We start from the raw sequence: 23,145 nt of genomic DNA, 5'->3' as shown, positions 1-23,145 counted from the left end.
TAATTTAGATCTTTCTTTAACAGTAGGATCATTTGTGGTCTGTTTCAAAAAAACTTAAAAGTATCATTCGCTTATTTTTCATATTAATAAATTGGGAAAAATTTTGTTCTAATTGCTTATAACCAAGCAAAATAAAAAAGCTTTATATAAGCTTATGGATTTTTAGGTCATGTGTTCCTAGTTTATGTTCCAAACGTCTGTTTTCACTAACTCGCGGCAATATCCAAATAGAACTGGCAATAAACTCCCAAAATGGAGGTTGGAAGCTTTTTAATCCATATGCAGGGAAAATAAACAAGATCGGACATTGTAAACAAACACTGCATGCTGCGGTACACACGCTGGCAACGTCGTGTGAAATAAATAGTTTTCAATGAAAATACAGTCACTTATTTTGGGGGAAAAACACTAGCGCGAAGTCACATGCGCGAAAAGACATTTGTGCGTAAAGACATTAGCGCGACACTTGCGCGATTTTAAAGACATTAGCGCGAATGGACACTTGCGCGAAAAGGGTTCTGGTACACTTGCGCGAATTCACATGTGCGAAAAGCTACAAATACAAAAATAAATCTTTATTGTGGTGGTGGTGACTCATAGGTGAAATGGTGACATGTTACAATAGTTAGTATCACTATTTTCCGCTCAAAGACATTCCGCTACACATTTTCCATTTGCTCAGTTCCTTCCAAACATAAGCCCATTTTCACTTATAAATGGAATAGCTTATTCAAAGAGCTTTTATCACACACTGTCATAACGCCATAAACGCACAATCTCCGTCCACAATTTCCTGCCGGTGTACGGCTTATTGTGCGCAAGCGTTGACTGCGATCCAGACTGTTTACAAATAAATCATCTGGTATTATTTTATTGCCGCGCCAGCCTCGCCTGTGGGTGTACTTCCTGCACGGTTCTACCTTAATTAGGGCTTGTACACACAAACATGATACGACGTCGCGCCATCGTGTCATGATGCGACGTCGTCATTGGAATCTACGACGAGCAAGCGACATAGCATCGACTTCTTAAAATGACTCTTGTTATTCTTTTTTGAAAGGAATGGATAGTTTTTTATGCAGAACAAGGGTAGATATTTGACTGTAATCGCACCTGATATTAAGTGAGATGCAGTCTAGGATGGTACATATCTGCTATGTAAGTGCCTATTCACTATAACCTTGTATCCAGCATCTCTGTTTCTTTTTTATTCGTATTTTTAAAAATATCAGCAAGAGAAGAACACGTCTAGTGCGGTCCATTTTTCGAGATTACCATTGACCACGACGTGGGTCTGAAATAGATTGTATCGTCCACGATATAATCGGGGATATGTCCCAACATATTCCCACGATATAATCTATTCCATTTTGATCATCTGGATTTGATCACCCAGGTGATCTTATCCATGGATGAAGGGTGATCAAAGGATACTAAAGTGTCAAATGGAGTCCACTTTGATCACCTGGGTGATAAGAGTAAAATAGACCCACGATACGACGTCGCATGGTGACACGATACCGCATCGTACCACGATTTGACGTCATATCGTGTTTATGTGTACGAGCCCTTACGTAACAATAAAAACCAAATTTGAACACCCTGTTTACTACAGAGGTCGACGCTCTCTAGTTATGAAGGATTATTTTAGGTACGGATATGACTGGGCTGGACGGAAGTCTTCCTAAAGATCTGGGTGACTGATTACTGTGAACTCTATTTTTAGAGACATAAAGGTGCTTTGGAGGATTCGTGTTTACAATACAACACGTGTAATTGAAAATATTAAAAGCCATAAAATTGAACTTTATGAAAAAAGCTTTAGGAAAACTTTCAATTTTGTATGAGTTGTAGTTGTGTCATTAGAAGTGATTTAGTCCAGTCAATGAATGCTTTAACGACAGTGTAGAGGAAAATGCGTGGAACACTATGTCTGACTTCGGGACTTTATTTAAACTAGTTAGGAGGTGAACATAGCAAAAGTCCCCGCCCTTAGTCCTTGAGCCGGAGGGGAGAGGGGGGTTTGAAGGTACCATTTTTCGTTTTTTTTTTTGCTTAATCCTCGGAAACTATACGTCCTAGTGACATGACTATTATGAACCAAAAAAAGCTTACTAAATTTGCGACAGGTGAGATAGTCAAGTTTTTCTACATCTTGTATAAATTTTTTCATCTGCTCTAGAAGGTAAATAAAATAAATAATAAATTTTAATGGATTTTAAACTGGATTTCTGTAGGAACGAGCCCTAAGAACAAGGTTTCTTCAACATTTTAATATCGACAAGTTCTAAAGTTTTATAAACTTGCTAATTTGTGTTTAATTTGAAAGTTTAATTAGTTAGATTCTAATCTTCGTACTTAAGCAAGTTCGCCACTTATAAAGTAGGTACGTATCTCCACTTTCCATCTAATTCTAGATAATGATGGAGATCAGATCAATATCTCGGCTCGAGTTATAATTTAATCATAAAGTATCCGTTATGAATAAAACGTTGAGCAGTCCAATAACATCGCTTTAACTAAAGTATGGTCATAATATCTAGTTTCATTACAGAGGAATAAACATTTTACAAAGACAAAGGGTTTTTTTTTCACCTCTCTTTCCCACCGCTGCAACTCCTGTGTAGCCAGGATCTACAGCTTGACCGCCAATAAAAACCCAACCAGTGAAGGTCAAGTTTGTGCCGCGGGAAAGTTAAGCTGTCATTGGACCCGCAACGAAAGACAAAGGGTTTCTTCTTTCTTCTCCTTTGTGTTGTTTGAACAGTCAGCGTCAAATAGTTCGTGACATCCAAAGTGGCCAAAAAGTTGACAACACAATCCTTACTCCAATTGTAATAAAGCTGTGTTTCGAACTTATTGGCAGAGGACAGCGCAACAGACTATAGAGTTTTCAGCAGTAGAGGTCCTGTGGCTGATTTTTTTATGCATAACAAGGCAGGCACCGCAATCGCACTTGGTGTTAAGTGAGATGCAGTCTAGGATGGTACATATCTGCCCTGTAAGTCCCTATTCACTCTCGCCTTTAAAAGACCCGGATTAAAGTGTTCGGGAAAGAGAGCAGCTGGCAGCGAATTCCAGTCCCTAGCTGTTCGCATTATAAATGATGATAATGATATTAGGGAGGAAGCTGGATGAGTAGAAGTTTTTAATTCTGCGATGATTCCAAGCATTGCAGCAATCTTCGTTCCAAGACAGATGTCATCTTTAACTTAAATATTGACCTTAAGCATGCAAGAATGAGCATTACGTTATCAGCTAGGGGTCGAGTGAGATAGCCCGCCATATATTGATTACTGCATAGGTACACTATCACTGTACCCTCTTTGTTAACGTTGCTAAAAGCAAAATGGGTGACTCATCTTTATTGGATTACACAAGCTGATATCTTTCGTGGTCAGTTGCATTCTATAATAATTAAGGATGTTTGAAAATATTGGACTTTTGTAAATGAAAATGTATGTTTGATTCATTCTACTTAATTCATACGAAAGAGCAGGATATTAGGAAGTGAAAGTTCATTCATTATTTCGGATAGGCAGTAAGAAGTACAATAATCGAGCGAAATAATCGCTTCGCTCAATAATTTTTGTATTCATTTGGTTACATAATTATCTTAATAGAGTCACAACCACCGGAAGTACGAGTATATGAACAGAATGCCAATTGATGATGAAAGGAATTAATACAAAACACCGCCGCACCCCGTCAAACAAAAATATTTCAATCACAAAAAAAATATAAACAGACCAGCGCATTGAAGTAATAACGTAACAAAAACAAAGCAAAGATCAAACGTCGTCAATTGAGGCATCGATTCATCTAGAACTATAATAAAACAGACAGCAAATCAAGATATGCACTGGGGTCTCTTTTATTAATGAAAAGCGACTTCGTACGCGTGAAAATAGTTTGAATAATATTTCCCGTTTTTGCAACACTTTTCTTTACTGCTCCGCTCCTTATCGACTGTAGGGTGATGTTATACAGCCTAAAGCCTTCCTCGATAAATGGGCTAGGTAGGTACCTAACACAAAAATATTTTTTCAAATCGGACCAGTATTTTCTGAGATTAGCGCGTTCAAGCAAACAAAGAAACTCTTCAGCTTTATATTATTTTATAAGTATAGACAGGGGCGAATTTGCAATAAAAATATTAAGTCTGAAATGCTGTATACAAATCTAGAATCTATATCTGTCCTATGCCTATAGAAATAAGATCTATATCAGTCCGCCCTTGTCCTGTCAACGTACGCGAACTGACCTTTGTCACAACGAACGTACTGTCCAGTACTAATGATGGGAGCGAGTGTTTCTGGAACGCGATATCGATAACTGTGACAAAATCACTTGATACATAGTAAACAATGTGGTCATCGCAAAAGACTAATAAAGCTTAAAGAAGACAATTAAATGTATTTTTAGAGCTAAGAAAAAACACGTCTTCGGCTCTCTTTGAATCGTAACCTAGTAAATATCAATATGATTACTAATTATAGCGGCTATAAACTTAATAAGCAGGACGAATACGAAAAAAAGCTTGTAACTAATAAAACGTAGTTTATTTTACGAACCATTTAGCAGTGTAATAAAAATTTGAGAATTAACGATTCTATTCAATACGATGAACTATTTTATGACTTACATTATTGCATTTTTAGATTAAACAATTTATATTATGATGTACTTATTTCTGCAAGCGAATTTATAATTAAAATTTTAATTCATTTGAAGTAAACGCAGAGTTAAACATGCGTGGTTCGTGTATTTGTCTGGTAATGCATTTTTTATACTGGATTTTTTACTGTGTAAATTTTAAATCTTTAAGAGTTTGAAGATCAAGAAGACTTTAATACTTATTAGACTACACAAATGAAAATGTTTTTAAAAGCTATAAAATTGTTAAGTTATAATATCACAGCTGAAAGGAACAATTACAAGTATCAAGTAACATCAAGGCTCGTCACTATCGCGAAATATTTTTAGATGAGAGCAACATTCGCACTTTCTCGAAATGACGTCATGCTCAAAGTAATGATTATTGGTTAGTACAGCTGACGACAAACTTTATGGCACCTTGTGTCTAAGGTCCTAGGGGTGATAATAGTGCCCATTTATGTTGCTGACTGTACTAGCAATGAGTATGGAACAGTGAGCACTTGTTATGAGAAGCTATAACAAGCCCTGGATGATAAATAACATTGCAAGAGAAACAAGTGACAATGTAAAACAACTTTTATGTGTATTTACTTTTAAAATGGGTTTTGTTCACTTTCTGCTTCTACTTTTATGAAGATCGGTTTTCGAAACCCGTCAGTAGAAGGTAACAATATGGAATAGGGAAGACACCATGTTCATAAAGTATTTAGGTTATTAAACAGTAAAATAAAACATACAGATTTTCGGATAGATCTAGTTTAATCTGTAACCTATTATTGATACCGTTTGATAAAACTTATGAAGCACTTTCAGAATCAGTAACCAGTTTTTCGATATCTTGTATAGTTTAGAAATAATCGAGTGAGATCACGTATCGCTGCCCTACAGCCTATAGGAGCGGAGCAGTAATGAAAAATGTTGCAAAAAAGAGGCATGTATTGTTATTCGAACTATTTTCACGCATACGAAATCGCGGGTACAGCTTATATATAAAATAAAATAGCTTTTCTTTAAGTACACAAAGAGCATTTTCCTTAATCAGTCACAATTCTAACTTCCCATACATCTTCATCCTGCAAGCGAGTTTTAAAACGCCCCATGCGCAAGAGCATAAAAGTCTCCACACTCGTAAACGCAGTCAGTTGCTGGTAGGGTAGGGTAATTTTTATTGAGATACAACGTTTACGACTTTAGCCCTAGGGTTTTGACCTTTGAAAATAACAAACCAAGTGTAGGGAAGTTTAAGTACTCACTCTTGTCATCTGGGTTTTTATTTGGGAAGGGAATGTATCCTCTAAAAACTCTAAATAGACTTCAGAGGAAAAGACAATACTCATAATAATAGTAAATAGATAATTAAAATTATAGGTCTTTATCATCATTTAGATTCCGTTGCTTGAGAAAAATGGGAGAGCACCTGAATTGGAAAAAACTTTTGACCAAACTTGGAGCTTAGAGCGAATTTTGTAAAATAAATTATTCATGGTAGATACTCAAAATCAAGAAGGCAGTTTTATAGTAACTTTGCCGTTTTACTTGTGGGTGTTACATCATCGAATATCATAAAAGCAATTCATTCGGAGACACTGAAAAAATAACACCTTTCGAAAATACGTTTCGATTGCAAACTTTTTAAAATATCGAACAGTTATTCGATTATTAAAAAAATATCACTGCACAATGTTGCAAAACTGTAACAAATATAAAATCACACGACCGCCAATAAATTTGAGTGTGTTGATGCCCTAACAAGGGGTTTTAGGGAAAAGGTAGCATAACATCATTTAGCCCACGCACGAAGGACACAAAAACATCTGTGCCACCTTAAGAAGTTGAAATAGGGTGCATTTTTGCAGCAAAAATGTGTACTTTGACATGCTGTCGTCTCTACGTCGTCATATGATTTTACGAAGCTGTCAGTGCGCATGTAGCGGTCACATAATTAAATTGTAAAGCTGCATTTTACGATTATTCGTTATCGAAATTCGCGGGCAGTTTACGAAGAACCGGATACCTACGTGGCAGGATGTTTTGGGTGGGCCAAGAAGTGAGAAGAAGCGATTGAGACTTGGTCTTAAAACTGATAATATTTCTCTTAATAACACTCGTAGATAGACGAGCAATGACATACTCGTAAAGGGAATATTATTATAACCATCGTAGGTAACTCGTAAGTACAGCTAAACAGATAGTAGGTATCTGAGTTGTTTGCATGCTTAGCTTCCATTCAACACGTAGTAATTGAAAGGAACAGAATTCCTTTTTTTTTTTCTTTACAAATGGTTTTCCAGCACGAAAAATGACCCGTTAATATCCCGCAATGCAATGGCAGTGAAACGCAGTGAAACGTCACTGAATCAGGATTTTCAGCTCAGAATCTGAAGTTCCAGTAGTTTAAAAGAAAACTTTAGTGTTTTGTTACTTGTTTCTCAACAGACCGACTTAATTCGAGTCTTCCAGTGACTTGGCCCACTATTAACTTGGTCCACGGGCCAGATCCAATATTTTTCTTCCAGCAACTGGGCAAAAAGTAGGTAACAAGTTGCTAGAAATTAGAAAAAATCTAATAAATAATTCAGAAAAACGCTGCAGCTTGTAACTCAATTGTGATTATGGGAGGTGTAACATTTTTATTAAATGTCTCACGAACATAACTGCACTTTATATCGCCCGATAAAAATATAGTCATGACTGTCTCTCAGGTAAGTGCCACAATAATGATTGCATTTTATTTTTATTCGATCCGTGACATCTTCGGCTCCCAATTTAAATTTTTTCGCAATTTTTCTCGTTCCTTTACGATGTTTTTGCCTTTTTGAGACGTTGTTTTTTGAACTCGGAGATGAACTTGTGTAATGATCATAATATTTTTGACATAAAAATGCTTATTTATTAAGTTACTTTGGGTTTCATAAATCAAAAAGCTAGAATCAATCTCAATATTGAAACAATCCTTCTTGAATAGCAAATTACAACCGCCTATCTAAATACTCAAAGGTGACTGACATAGTGATCTATCAACGAACAGCCTAAACCACTGGACGGATCGGGCTGAAATTTGGCATGCAGGTAGATGTTATTACGTAGGCATCCGCTAAGAAAGGATTTTACGAAACTCCACCCCTAAGGGGGTAAAACGGCTAGTTACTTATATAAACTTAGGTTCCTCATTGAAGTAATATTACTCTAGGTACGTAGTACATACTCATAATAACTCAATGGCTTCCTTATGAATCTTACTTTAACATTTACCCAGAAAAAGTAAACACGCCACTGAAATAACAATACTGAATTCAAGTCATTAACGAAATCCTGTACAAATTTAACCCTTCACGCGTCTACATTTACAATGACGTATGGTGCAAGCTATGACACTTCTGATTCACATGTATTTAAAATAATCATCAGTAGTAATTTATGTTTTTAAATGTAAAAACAGTTTATATGCGAATGAATGCAACAAAGTTTTCGGTGATTAAACATATTTTTTTGCTTAAACTTACTTATTGACTAAATTCATGAGATATTGAACTCAATTGAGGGAATCAGATTACTGTGTACAGTCGACTGCACATCAGGTTTTTATTGCATTATAGCTCTTATCACAACTGCATAAGATGTACAGCTTATTATGTACATCTTGATGAGCTATCTGTACAATAAATGCAATTTATTTCATTCGCTCGTCCCGCTTGTCAACCATTCCTTAACCCGTCGTGCACCGAAGCTGTTGTCTTTGTAAACATGTCAACAGGTGCGGGGTTTCCGAACGAACGCGCTTTGATAGCGTATTGTGTTACAGGGTTAACTTTGTTCGCGTTAAAATATTTTGTGTACGAAAGAAAACATTGTGTAGAAAAACATTCGGAGAAACATTTATTTAAGGAGCTGGTGTAAGTTGAATTATTTTTCATTGTTTGAGGCAGGAGCGTGCAGTGCTAATAGCAATTAAAAATTACCAAGTGCAAGCAAATAGTGTATTGTCCTAAAGAATTTGACAGATTTTTGCTTTTCTGAAAAGAAGTTCTTAAGTGTTCGTCGATAAAACACAATTTACCAGGACAATGCCTAATTACCTAGCTAGATTATGTTAGGCACGCATCTGGTGAATTCTTTTTTATTTTATTTATTTGTAAAACAATACAGTTATTAAAACGGTTAATAAATATGTCGTGAAAGCTTAAGATATGTCGAAAACGTGATATTTATCCGCTTACGTGTTAAACCTCCATTTTGATCGGAGGTCGTAAGTTCAGTGCAGTGTACGTGTCGAACGGTTGTTATCAATTTATTTATTAAAGAACAGTCAGTAAGATCGAATAATGCTGTGTCAGATTTTTTTTTAATCCTCAACCAGGAAACTCTTGGCCTGTATCACCTGATGGTTAAGTGATGATCAGGCCGAAGGTAGAAGCGAGATTCACCCGCTTGCACCACAGAGGAACTGTTTTTTTAATTAGTTATGTAAACTGTGTTGGTAACACAATGATAAAGTACTTTAGTTCATTAGTCTGCAACCATACCGTAATAGCTGATCAGGTCTTATCTGGCTTAAGTAAAATGATGTTTCAAAATAAAATTAATAACAATCTAAGTAACAGTTAGTTGTTATAAAAAAGGCGCCGTAAGGGTTAAATAAATTTCAGTGTTTTTTCAAATATTATATTTACTGTGTAATTTTATATTACAAACCAAATAAACGTTTTTCTTTCTTTCTTTTATTGATCGAACTTTTTTCAGTGTTCATTTCTTCTAACTTAATTTACATTAAGTTCTTAAATTGCCAAATCCCTGCAGCCGCGACGTGAAACAACATAACCCCAAAATGCCGTCCAATTAATTTGATCCCAATAAATCGAACCCGATACCCGGATAATGAGCCCCGGACAGGCTACGCAGACTCTGGAGATGGTTGGTACAGTTGACAGAAAAAATCTTGCTTTTAGATAGATAATATAAAATCCTGATAAATTTAGATAAATATAAAAAATCCTGATTTTAGATTGCCTATCCTATTAATATTATAAATGCGAAAGTTTGGATGTCTGGATGTTTGTTACTCTTTCACGCAAAAACTACTGAACGGATTTTGATAAAACTTTACAGTATTATTGTTTATAATCCAGATTAACATATAAGCTATAATTAATGTCTAAATTTCACGCGGGTGAAGCCGCTGACAAAAGCTAGTAGATAATAAAATTTTACAAATCAAAGTGAAACCGACTAAAAATAATATAGGTACATATTTAAAGCTGCAAATAAAATGACAGTATTTGAACAACCGCTATAAATTTAATTCGGCTGCAAAAAGTAAAATCTATTTTTTACAAATGAGTTTTGTAGGTTTGCTCATAAAAGGAAGATAATTTTTATACTTTTTCATTGATTAATGTGACTTTTAAATGTCGTGTAAGTTTTAATTACAAACTTTTCTGTGATAAAAAGAAGTGACTTGAGAATCTATGACCATGTCGACATACCTAATAAAGTACATTATATTCTACCTGATCTTAATACCCTGCCGACTGTACCGCGCTACTGTGCGGCGCGCGCACGCGACATTGCATGCGCGAAAGCTTTTTTGTTTACGCAGCTTTTGTAAGATTGGAGCTTTGCTCGAGCTTCTGGGGTTGTTATTTTAATATCCTAAATTCTGGTCTCTTAGCGTTTTGTCTGATTACTTTAGACCCTATTAAAATTAGGGTATATCTTATTGCATATAAAAGACAAGATTTTTGTTGCTACATATCTAAATACTCAAAGGTGACTGACTGACTGACTTACATATTGATCTATCAACGCACAGCCCAAACCACTGGACGGATCGGGCTGAAATTTGGCATGCAGGTAGATGTTATGACGTAGGACATCCGCTAAGAAATGATTTTACGAAACTCCACCTAAGGGGGTAAAACGGGATCCACGGGTACGAAGTCGCGGGCGGCCGCTAGTTATTACATACAGCTTCTTGATATTATGCTGTCGTCTATGACCTAACAAATCGTAGAATTTTTTTTATCAAACCTATCATTTTTTCACTAATTACTTCTTCAATTTACAACATAGGTGTTTGTAGCATTTAACAAAGTACAGTCAGCCAGAATTAAGTCATACAAATTATACCGTCCTTTACAAAGAACAAGTCTTTAACCATTATTTCACATTCATTATCACACTGAATTATTTTCCATGTCATTATAACGTAACATTATGAGACACGAATTTGCTTACAATAAGCATTAATTATTGATATTAGTATGATATTTTTAGTCCGCCAAGTGGGAGGTCACGACGGCCGGGGCGCAGAAGCGATTAACCCAAATTCACATTTGTTTCGAGATACCAATCATCGGCTGTTATGTAAAGTGACAGAATGCGCCAATATTAGTTGTGATGTTTTTTAAGCTGACAATGAACGTATAGTTGTTATAATTTAAGTTATGAACGTTGCGTTTATATCAATATTCCTAATTTAATGAGCAGAAAGCGATTACTTAAACAGAATTAACATAATTTACCTAAGTTCTACGTCCAACCTAGTTTTTTTTGCTTAATATTTAACGAAAATGTAGAGTTGAATAAAAAACTATTGAAGGGACTATTAACCATGTTGTACGCGTTTGTTGCGTGTAAACATGATCTAGTCTTTAATATATTTTAAAAAAAAACAAAACATCCACACACAAGGTGCAATGCAAAACACCAAGTGACACAGTCCCAATCTCAACTGCACACCTATTCCTTCCTCGTTCCCGACTATTCCCGAGTGCTTCCTGGTGTATTTATACTGTGGGCGTGGTTATGACAATGGTCCCTCAGTGACAGGATGCCTGCCGGTCAATTTACGACCGGATCCGTTTTATGACTGACCGATTGGACGAAAAAACAGCTGAATGGACTTATGAGGTTTTGCGTAGAAACCGTTTGGAAAAAATAGTTAATAGTAAAATTGAACAGGAAGGGGCACCGCAAAATAGAGTTAATGGCTTTATTGACGGGTCTATATACATTTTTGATAACTAAATTTCAAATAATAAAAAACTAACCAGTGAACAAATTGCGCTACTAAACGCTCAAAGCTTTTTATATCGGATTTCGGCAAAGCTAAATAGCAGAATATTATGTTAAAGGACAGAAATTATGACATATTAGAGCATTTTTTGTTTGTACCTTTGATTGTAAGCAGTGGCAGTCAATAGCTTTTGGCTCCCATATTAAGCTCTGCTATTTCTAAACTACATTATTGCTTTAGAATTGAGACACTTTTATGACATCTAAAAACGCCATGTATCCTTTGATATCAGTGACTTCACAAAAGTTAATTCATTGTGAAATACCTACATAAACATTCACCTCTCAAAAGTGGCAGGTTAACGAAAATGAATGAGAAATGCATTTAACAATTAAATTAAAACTGAAGGTACGAACAATGCAACGGTTGTTTCTTCACTTCACACACAAAAAGGTCGCCATTCGTTTTTAATAGTAAACGTCTCAATAAATCTCTTTTCCATTTTCGAGGTTCGCTCAAAGAACCAATAATTAGTTTTGGACGTTTTATTCATTCCACTTTTGCAGAAAACTTCCCGTGCAAACTAATAAATCACACGTACAGAACGCGCTAACTTGTTCCCTTTTCCAAGAATAATAAATAACTGACTGTACACACTACCACTGAAATAAGGACTTTCACGTTCTTTAAAATACCAATTTAAACAAATACGACGTCATCGTACAGGTTCATTAATGACAATGTCTCCGAAATTTCCCCACAATGTACTCTGCAAATGAGTTTTTTGCAAAAAACCAACGGACCAACAACATTCCGAAACGAATATTTAACACGGCATTTACATAATCGAAATGCCTTTCCAAAAAGTGACACCATAAAAGCTTCAACGTAAAAAATAAATGAACATGATATATTTTGTTGTGTTGATGTTTCAATACGACTGATATTTGATTTCACTCTGATAGCCTTTGGGCTTTTAAAAGAACCGTTTCATCCGGACCATAATATTAACGTCCTACAAGAGATCCCACGTATTTGATATCAAGATAAAACAACACCGTGTAATAACTTTGATTTAGATTATAAAGATGCTCCCTAATTGTTGTAGACACTTCGAGTAACAATACACCACACACGACGACCAATCTTGCTCGAATGTATTGTCTATACACCAATCATGCTTTTTTTTTCTCGATGATTTGTGAAGGCAGGACGTAGGCAGGCACAATGAGGCAAACATGCGGGCCGGAGAATGGCACTTTATGGTTAGGAACCATTGTGGTGACGCACATGGCAACTCTGCTTTTAAACTACTAGGAAGCGAGCTATAAAACAAAAGAGCATCTTCAAACTAGAAGCATGAATGACGACAAAGATTGCTAAAATAAAAGACAAGCTGAAACAACTCTATTCCTGAAACGGGAGCGCTAATGAAGCGAAACGTTAATACAAATAGAAACGACAAAAAGCGGGCGCAGAATAAATGGGTGAAGAGGCATGCGATACGATCAATCAGTTCAAAAGGACTTAATGAATCAAACGACAGTCGACTGGCAACACCTCTTTTGTGGCTGGACAAAATCGACTTTGACGAAGCAAACGGAGCCAAAATAACCGATCGCGTCCAACGCATTGTGCGCCCTATAATTAGACAGCTTGGAAATAAACACGTGTGGGCAATTATCGCAGCAGAAAGTTAAATGAGGCACCAAGAAACTGTCGTTAAAGGGCTGGCCTGGCATCCGGTGACGAAACTAAGGCAGATAAAGGATTGCGACACTTCCGAGAAACGTCTTCATACCACAAATTTATATTCGATTTTATATTCAACATAACGAGTTACGCAATCACTATAAATAAGACGTAGAAAACAACAAGTTTATTGCACAGGTAAGGGGCGCTTAAATAAATTGAGCTCGGGAACGACGCATCCATCTTCCAGCGTGAGAGATTTAAGAAACACAAAATTACACATGCGAGAGGTCTCGCTTGCGAACAAAAGCATTTATTGATACTCGGGGGTTTCAATAATAAAGCATAAAATATTGCAAGCTGGAGGAGAGCTATTAGCGTCGCATTCGTCAGTGTGTTAAATTCGGAACGTTTGGTAAATTAACGATTTGAAATTTTAATTTTGGAGCTCGAACTCGGGGCTACCCCAAGGCGCGGTGCTCGGTTATTAATCATTGTTTCGGCTGCGCCCGCGCCGATAACCATGCGTCTCGCACCCTCCGAGGCCCAGCTCATTTGTTAAAGCGCTCGCGTCTCATTTTTATTAACGCCAACGTAAACGTCTCAATCCCGTTGACGATTTCCTCAGTCATTTGTCAGAGACAATGAGTCTCGGAATCGGACGGTCCCTTTCCGAATTTACGATAGTGTTTTATTGTGTCCAGTTACAAAAGATTAATGCTGTCGTCAAATCGGCCGACTTACGCGTCCGCTGTATGCAATAAATTATCATTAAGTAACACCTTGTCTCACCTGGCGGGGCTTATTTATAGCCCCCGTAAACCACGGTTAATACGCCGGCTCTAATCTAATCTAAAAATTTTTACCTGCTCCCGATATAAATTCTGAAATAGCATCCAGTAAAAAAGATACTGAATTCGTAATAAACGTAATGGAACGGGATGTTCGTAAAGGTGCACAAGAAGCAAATATGAATTTTATTGGCGATAAAAGAAGTGCAATTTTTTTAAATTGGAATTGTACACAACATTGTAGGTGTGTTGGTGGATTGTATGGAATAATACTGGTGCAATTATGCAATAAAAGGTCTCGCGGTCTTGTAATGCTTAATGATGCACTCTAGGTTATAGACTGGTCCGATGAGCCCAGGCGGTGTTTCGGAACGAAACGACCGAGATACTAAAAGGACACTGGCGTTGCAAGGAATCATAATAAAATTACATATGTAGATGGATTCCTCAGATATTGGAAAGGCTTCGACCATTCCCACTTCGATGGGCAAGCTTCTAACGAGGTTATAAAACTAAAAGTGTTTTATGAAAACTGGTATAATGCTATTAGCGGAGGCCGTAATAAACATGAATTAGGAGTGAGCCATTATGTTGAAGTAGCGAGTAAATTATAAAGGCTTGAAGTACTAACGCAACTTTACTGCGCTTTAATGGATAGACTCAATTTCGTTTACTAATTAAAGCTAAGATTGATAAACATTATAAATACAGTTGTAACATCAAATCAGAAAGTTACCTAAGTAACATGGGTTTACTGAATTCAAGTTTAGCAACTCTAGGTGCAATAGTAACTATCAAATAATTAGCATTGTCGTAGAAGCAAATCCTCCCTGTTTTACACCTATTGAAATTGCTCAGTAAAATCATTACACATCCACATATTCCACCACCAATTAGAATCGCTTCTACAGCAGGAAGAGTTATTCATAATACAAATATAATAAATTAAAAAAAAACTTACTGGGCATGATGATGATAATGCGTAGCGTGATGCATGGCTGCCGTGGGTGCACCACCAGGGGGCGTCGTCGCATGGAAGGCTGCAAAAGCAGACGGGAACTGTAGAGGCAAAAAACCACCGCTGCCCGCTGTCCCTGGACCTCCTACCGACTCCCGATCTGGCATTATTTTAAGTCCTAACACTTCAACATCATCTAGTCCTTCTTCCACTGCAGTCAATATAAAAACACTATCACTTTCACAATGTTCATCAACTGTTGTAGATTTAGCACCAGTCAAGTCAACTCTAAGCGTATCTCATCCATTTTCATCAACACTATCGTTGACTTGCTATAATTTATCACTTTTTGCATCGTTGCTTATGATGTATTGTGTACTTTGCGGATCCACTTCTATCATTCTTCTGTTTTTTGCACCTGTAACAAAGAGTAAATTATAGTTCGTTATTCTCCCCTCAAATTCGGTGGCTGCATTCTGATTGTTAAATTAAACGTGTTTTTCTGCGTGTAAAGCGAAAGAGTTAACGTGTCTGTGTTCGTTTGCGTGTCGGTCAGTTGTTACTTCAATTGCCACTATTATGTCTTTATTTTAAGAGTGAGTGAAGCGATTACCTCCCTTCTTCGCGTCGGGTTTCTGCTGAACTAATGTTAGGGCCCGGTTGGTTATTCATTTTGTTGGCATTGAGTGGAGCACGCGTTCCGACAACGACGTAAATTATTTTATTGTTTCTAATACAAGTTTAAAGTGTAATCGCACTTCGTCGGAACTCAACAAGTGGGAATGTTTTGTGCCTTGTTTAAAATCGTTTTTAACTAAAATAATACGACATGACGTGCTGCTTTTGAATGAAATTTAAAGATGCAAATCATAAACAAAAAGTGGAATATATATTACGGATAACCTATTAAATAGCTAATGAGAATAATTAAAAAACAATTTATAAGGATATAAGGAAATCCAAATCCAACTATCTTATGATACAAATACACCTATTTTTATATCTATTCGTATGAATATTTAAACAGGAACTTATAAAACAAATTGCTACTGATTAGCATTATTAGTAGATAGTCAACAATGATAACTTGCAAATGTTAATAAACACTACCAGTGATATCTTTTTCATCGTCTAGTATTTGAATTATTAGCATTTTAAATTCAATTTGCTTTGTAGTATCGACAGCTGTAATCTTATCTAAAGGGTTGCTTTTCTCGCTTTCTTAATTTTATTTCTGCACTCAGTGTTACTATTTATAGCAGTTGGTCTTACATTATTATAGTATTAGTATTATAGTATTATCGGGGACATTTGAGTCCAATACGATATAAGCAGGTGGTTCTCGATGGCATTCGATATTCCTAATACGCAAAAAATAATTAGTACTATGTCCCACGATTTCAGATAACGTAACAGCTTTCGCAGGATTAAGAAAATAGTGTTGACTTGACATTACACTTATCGGCAATTTATCGACATTTGTTTTTAATAACTCTGAATAAACAATTGCAAAGAATTTACTTCATTAAGCGTGGATTCAAGTACGTTCACAAAATCGTTGGCACTTCTGTAATTCGACATGCCCAAAAAAGGATTCGTTTTAATCAGCATAATTGAATTAATTTACTTTGAAAGCGTACTTCCAGTTTTTGTCAAAATCGTTCGTTTCTCACAATGGGGCCAATTACCATAAAAATTACATAGACATGGGAAACGGTCTTAATTACATAAAAATCATGACAAGTCGCGGGCATGTGACAAAAAGTGGAGCGACAATTTGTTGCCTGAGAGGCTGCGTCGCACATACAGGTGTCGCGTGGTACGGGGGACGAAATGTTGCGGGTAGCGGGAAATAGGTCAAAAGAAAGAAGCGAAATCTGATTAATTTATTAAGATAGCTTTGAGTCTTTAATGGTTAATTTTGTGGCAGGCAGTATAGATGTCTTGGGATCACTGGTCACATCACCAAGTGATGAAGATGAGTACCTAATCTCTTTGAAAAGGCTCAGTCAGACTCATTATTATGTAATATCTACCTATTTCTACATAGGTGTATATTTTATCACATTATTAACATAATGTCAGTTATAAATTAAATGATCTTTAAAACAATTCACGCGTTCAACTTCTGCCTTACACCATAAACACCAAAGGACCAACCATCAGAAAAATTCCTTCCGTAATTAATGAAGATGTGATTGTTTCGGACTCAGCTCGAAGCATTGTCCCCTTAATAGGGCCCGAGTTATAGTCGCGTAATGAATCGATCGTAAAACTCGATATCGACATATCGATACTCATTTTCATTCAATGAGATTTACGATGTTTATGTATGCAAAATTGGCGGGCGTTTCGAGTGTCAAGTTTTATCGACCATTCAAAAATTGTACTGAGAATTTTGAATGGACACGATAAATGGTGTGTTTTCCTTTTTTATTACCTCACAGCTTTTGTGCGAGTCGTGATTTTGAGCGTTTTCTGAAACGGCATGGTAATTAAAGTGTAGTTTAATTGTTTTATACGCGGTTTATTGTTCTACGGTGGTACTGCGTAATCATAACACTGGAAATTCAAGACGTCGTAAAGCAAAGTTTAATCGCAAGTACAATAAACACTATTAAGTTTTTACAAAGCGTGTGTTGGCTTTAATGGCAACGTACTTTGCTTGTTGGCTTCCTAATACAAGCCACTTTTATATGCTAGACTTTTATATTCTTTGATGAAGGTATAATAAAAAAAAACAGTTAATCACTGATCTAAACAACTCTGTGTACTTGCCATGAAAATTATCTTACACTAATATTATAAAGATAAAGATTGCATAGTTTGTTTGTATTGGATAGAAACCGAAATTACTGGCCCGGTTTGAAAAAAAGAATCTCAGGATAGGTACCAATTAATTGTGCCAGTGTATCCGATTGATTTCACGAAAGATAAAGATATTAATTTAGGTTTTGACCATGTCGACACCAAAATATCGATAACTTGCGCGCACATCACTATCCCTAAAATATGGGTGCGATGCGTGCGCGCATGCCGCTCTCTTAATACGGCCTTTAATTACGATTTAATTGTTTTTACCCGTCGGATTGTTCCTCTTCTCCGAACTGAATGAACTGGTTCATTACTGCCTTTTTATTGGTCGGTTAGATTTGTTCACAGATAACTTATTAGATGATTGCGTTGCGGTGGCTTGAGATTTATATAAATACTAGCTTTCCGCCCGCGGCTTCGCCCGCGTGAAATTTTTCAAAAACCGGGACAAAAACTATCCTATGTCCTTTCCCGGGACTCAAATTATCTCTATGCCAAATTTCATCAAAATCGGTTCTGTGGTTTAGGCGTGGAAGCGAGACAGACAGACAGAGTTACTTTCGCATTTATAATATTAGTATAGATTTTATAGAGTTGTACTTTTCAAATGTTAACAAGTTCAGCAACTTTTTATTTTCATTTTTCCCGTTAACATTTATTAACAAGTGTGGAAGTAGCCATGTAGCCATTAGTATTGTTAGCCATTTCCAAAATAGTACTTTTATCTCTTTATAAAGTTAACCAACGAAACTAGCATAGAATTAACAACAGAATGAAAATTACGACATCGGCAAAGGCCAGTTACCATATTTTTATTGAAAATAATACTTTCCATGTAAATTCGATTAGCGTTATGACCCAGCTGCATTCTGAACATTTACTCAACATATGTAAAATATTTAGATATATCAATCCCTCTATAAACGGGTTTAAAAAATAGAAACGTCGGGCTTAAACTAATAATCCTGTAAAATATGACTACATACTTCCCGCTGGACAAATTACCTGTAGCGATCTTTTATTGGAATTTGAACTTTATTGCAAAGGTCTAGGGTGTGAAATAGGTTGTCGATTGAATGTTGGTATGGGAGAATAGTAAAAAGGCATGGAGTATTCGAAACGCACAATAAATTGAGTGTCGCCAGCGTTTTTATCTTTATTCCGAGAAGTTGACTTGGGGCTGCGCTAGCGCATACCGTGCTGTGCCGCGCTACCTGATTAAGGTGGAGTGATCTTCAAATTTAGCTAACTACCGCTAAAATCTACACATTGTGTACACAGTGATAACAAAATAGGATATTGCTTCAATTACCTACTATCCATTCGCGATAAGTTTGCCGCTGGCGATATGACGTCACTCGAAGGAAAGCGTCTATAACTATAGCAAACTATATTGAAAATATTTTTTTATTCATTAATATTGATAAAAATTGTGCATTTACGTCAAATAAAACACTGATTTGCGTTTTAATCACTAACTAATTGCGTTTAACCGCGGTTGGAGGAAGGGACGCGCATTCCACGGACCGGCAAACTTAGCGCGAACGGGTAGTAGGTACGTATCTACCAACCGGGCAACATGGAAAGCATTGGGGAAGGCCTATGTTCAGCAGTGGACGTACTATTGCTGAGATGATGATGATGACCTACTTATCAAGAAAAGTAGGTAGTAAATCTTAGAACTAGAATCATTATTTGGAGAATTTACCTGAAAGAAAGATGGTAATGTGACTATATCAGGGGCTTTAAATAATTTGATCAATTTAACGAAAGCCAGAGCCATTTATTTTAAACTAGCTTTCCGCCCGCGGCTTCGCCCGCGTGGAATATTGTCTGTCACAGAAAAACAATATCGCGCGCGTATTTGCTCACCGTTTAGACCTACCCTGGACTACGACAAATATTTTAAAACCAAAATCAGCTCAATCGGCCCAGCCGTTCTCGAGTTTTAATCAGACTAACGAACATCAATTCATTTTTATTTATAAAATGAAGATAAAGATAGAAGATAGATAAGTAATTTAATCAATTTAACGAAGGCTAGAGCCATTTATTTTACTTACATAGTTAGGTATAATTATTCGTGTTTTTACTATTTTAGGCAAATAAAATTATCTTTGCACTAAAATTTTCACAAGCTTTTGCATTAAGCTCGTTAAAGCAGCCGGAAAGCTTGACCTTAAACAAACACGCTTCGGCTGCACTATGAATGCATCTTGTATGAGTGCACTGTGAATCATGCGGTATACAACTACATAATATTAGCACAGTCGTTGAGTACAATCTTTGTTGAAGAAATATTATCAGTAATTAGTGTTAGCGCCATCTACCGAACGGGAACAGACAATCAACATGTCAAATTGACAATGTCAAATCACTCAGAACTCAACTGCGCGGGAGTTTGAGCTCACTACTGTGAATCCTATTGTGAAAGTTTGTAGATCGATGGAAGAATGGACAGATGGATGTTTGTTACTCTTCCATGCTTAAACTACTGAACAGATTTAAATGAAACTAGTATAGAGGGATAGTAATAGAGACCCAGAAGAAAACTGTGTTTTCTTCTGGGTCTCTATTTTGGAAATGTGACGCAAAAGCTATTTCACATAAAGTTTTTTTTTTATTATTTTGCCATCACGTGTTGAAATCTACATTGATTTTGATGAACATAGGCGGTACAAAGTTCGCCCTATCAGATAGTAATAATAATTATGATTAAAGAATTCAATGTGACACTAAGACACGCCAAAATACATGATACATGTGTCTCGACGTCAAAACTAAAGAAACGTATCGCATATTATATTGCATATTATCGATAAACATCCAATGATAAATAGTTTTCTATCCATAATATTCCATTCCACAGTCCAACCACGGATCGACAATTTACGCTGTGCTCGACGCGTGCGCATTTACTCTGTGGTTAGAAACCATAGAGCAATCTTTTTTTAGTCTGTTCTAAACTGAGCATGAAAACGTTGACCGCAATGATTTGTTGTTATAAAAACGATGAGAATATTTTAATTATATTGGCATTTCATTTTCAAAAGTAAGTATATTTTTGAAGAAGAAGAAATACATCAGTATTGGAAAGAATTTCTGGACTGAAACTCACTTAAGTCTTTTCTCGTCTCTAGTGTTAAGATGGATGTCATTTAAACCCGTTAATTTAAAATATTCCAAATATTAGTCATGAGTAGTAACTATTGTTGTTTTGTAACGCACGATTTTCTCCGCTCGACTGTACAGCACTAGACAAATATTTGAAATTACCATTTGACCAAGTTAAATTTTTGAAGTGGGAAATTCTTTGCCCTGAAGACATTACATAAAATAAGGGCATGGAATTCACTGTAAGGTTACGCTTTCTTGTGTGATGTCTTTCAAGAACTCTACTACGTAATGATGTCACTTGAATTAGAATCATTTCAGCCATAGGATGTCCACTGCAGTACATAAGATTTCCAGAATGGTCGGTTAGTAGCTGGTATAGGTCGCGGGAGGTGCCTGGATGCGGGCGGCGCCGCGGCGCAGGACCGTTCATTGTGGAAAACCTTGGGGGAGGCCTTTGTCCAGCAGTGGACGTCATTTGGCTGAAACGAACGAACGGTTAGCAGCAGCCTGCATCTAGCACCTTACTATACTGCTACCTTTACAAGGTTGAAATCCTTAAGTATATTATAGTTTTCACTTTGGTATTTTTAACACTTTTACTACGCGTTTATATCGGGAGATTTCATTCCCGTTTTATATCGATTCGTGATAAAAATTTAAATATTCGTTATTGAATCGAACTCGGCCAGAAATTCAGATGGATCGCAGCCAAGTTCTTGATTTTTATCGACTCCATCTCGAATGACGTATTTATTTATGACAGTTATGTTTATTTTGCCTGAAACCATTAACTTTTGAATGTGAAATGATGATGACGATGATGATTTGATCGATTCCTTTGTTTACAGTTTACAGTTGTACAATTTTACTGCAGCATTTCTTAGAATAAGAAAATTTGTAGCCACATTTATACATAGAGGTCATTTCTAACATTAAAGTCACTTTATAGATCAAGTTATCAAGTGCCCATAAATGTAGCAGGAAGGCGCTGGATGCAGGCCGCTACCAACCGGTCAATGGAAATCAGAGGCCTATGTTCGACAGTGGAAGTTCTGTGACTGAAATGACTATGATGATGATGATGAGATGATAGATCAAATTCAAATTAAGCAGTCATTGAGCAGTAATCTTCTGGAAACACAAAAATAATTTCGTAACAAAAGTGTATGATATATTATATCTCACACCATCTGTTTCACTTGCTATTATAAAATTAGCATTCCGGGCAAACCCAAGAGCTATTTGCTTTTGACAGGAAGTATTTAAACATTGTTCCGGTGGTATTCACGGTAGTGGTAGTGCTGTCCATCGATATTCAAATACGTTAAAGTATCGATAAAATAGTTTTTATACAGATCACATGTTGGTTTTGAAGAATCTTGCGCGATGTTTGTTTGTCTTTCTTTCTTTCTGTCACTATGTTACATTATATCTTGCAATTATTAATATGACGGTATCCATACCATTCAAAAAGCATTTCATACTACAAATACTGAGAATCCGTCTGAAATTCCATACCTACGTAATAAACTGTCACCCTCATACAGTCGACCGCACATTTAGTTATTGTAAATTATCCCCAATTACCACTACACAAGACACCATAGTGCTTATCTAGATGTCACCTGTACAAGGCGGTTGATCCTTTCATCGCAGAGTTTGTATGCTGCGCAAGCGCACACGGACATCCATAAATTACAATGAGACCGCTGGCCCGGGCTACGACGTGCGTCCGGGGTACCACTGGTTTAGAATAGACGAGGACTTACACTAGCTGGGCCCGCGACTTCGTACGCGTGAAAACAGTTTGGATAATATTTCCCGTTTTCGCAACATTTTTCTTTACTGCTCCGCCCGTATAACCCGTAGGCTGATGTTATATAGCCTAAAGCCTTCCTCGATAAATGGGCTATCCAACACGAAAAAAAATTTTAAAATCGGATTTGTAGTTGCTTAGATTAGCGCGTTCAAACAAACAAACTCTTCAGCTTTTTAATATTAGTAGAGATGTATAATTCACGCCATGGACTGGCAACATTGCCACAATGAGGCCGACTTACGATTACACTAAACTTTCATAGTCCTACTATTTGAATGCC

At 36.5% G+C, this 23,145-nt stretch overlaps 1 protein-coding gene across 5 annotated transcripts in view; it reads right to left on the bottom strand.

Moving 5' to 3' along the window:
* LOC135084238 (zinc finger protein GLI4) overlaps window positions 1–23,145 on the bottom strand; it is a 127,404-nt gene that overhangs the window by 54,038 nt on the left and 50,221 nt on the right. For all 5 annotated transcript variants that reach the window (XM_063978993.1, XM_063978990.1, XM_063978991.1 and 2 more), the window contains exon 3: window positions 15,119–15,533. In XM_063978993.1, the coding sequence (XP_063835063.1) occupies window positions 15,119–15,282 (164 nt within the window). In that variant the 5' untranslated portion in view covers window positions 15,283–15,533. The remainder of the gene's footprint in view (window positions 1–15,118; window positions 15,534–23,145) is intronic.

Source organism: Ostrinia nubilalis, chromosome 25 (assembly GCF_963855985.1).
Source record: "Ostrinia nubilalis chromosome 25, ilOstNubi1.1, whole genome shotgun sequence".
Lineage (NCBI taxonomy): Eukaryota > Metazoa > Arthropoda > Insecta > Lepidoptera > Crambidae > Ostrinia > Ostrinia nubilalis.
This window is presented reverse-complemented; position numbering and strand designations above follow the sequence as displayed.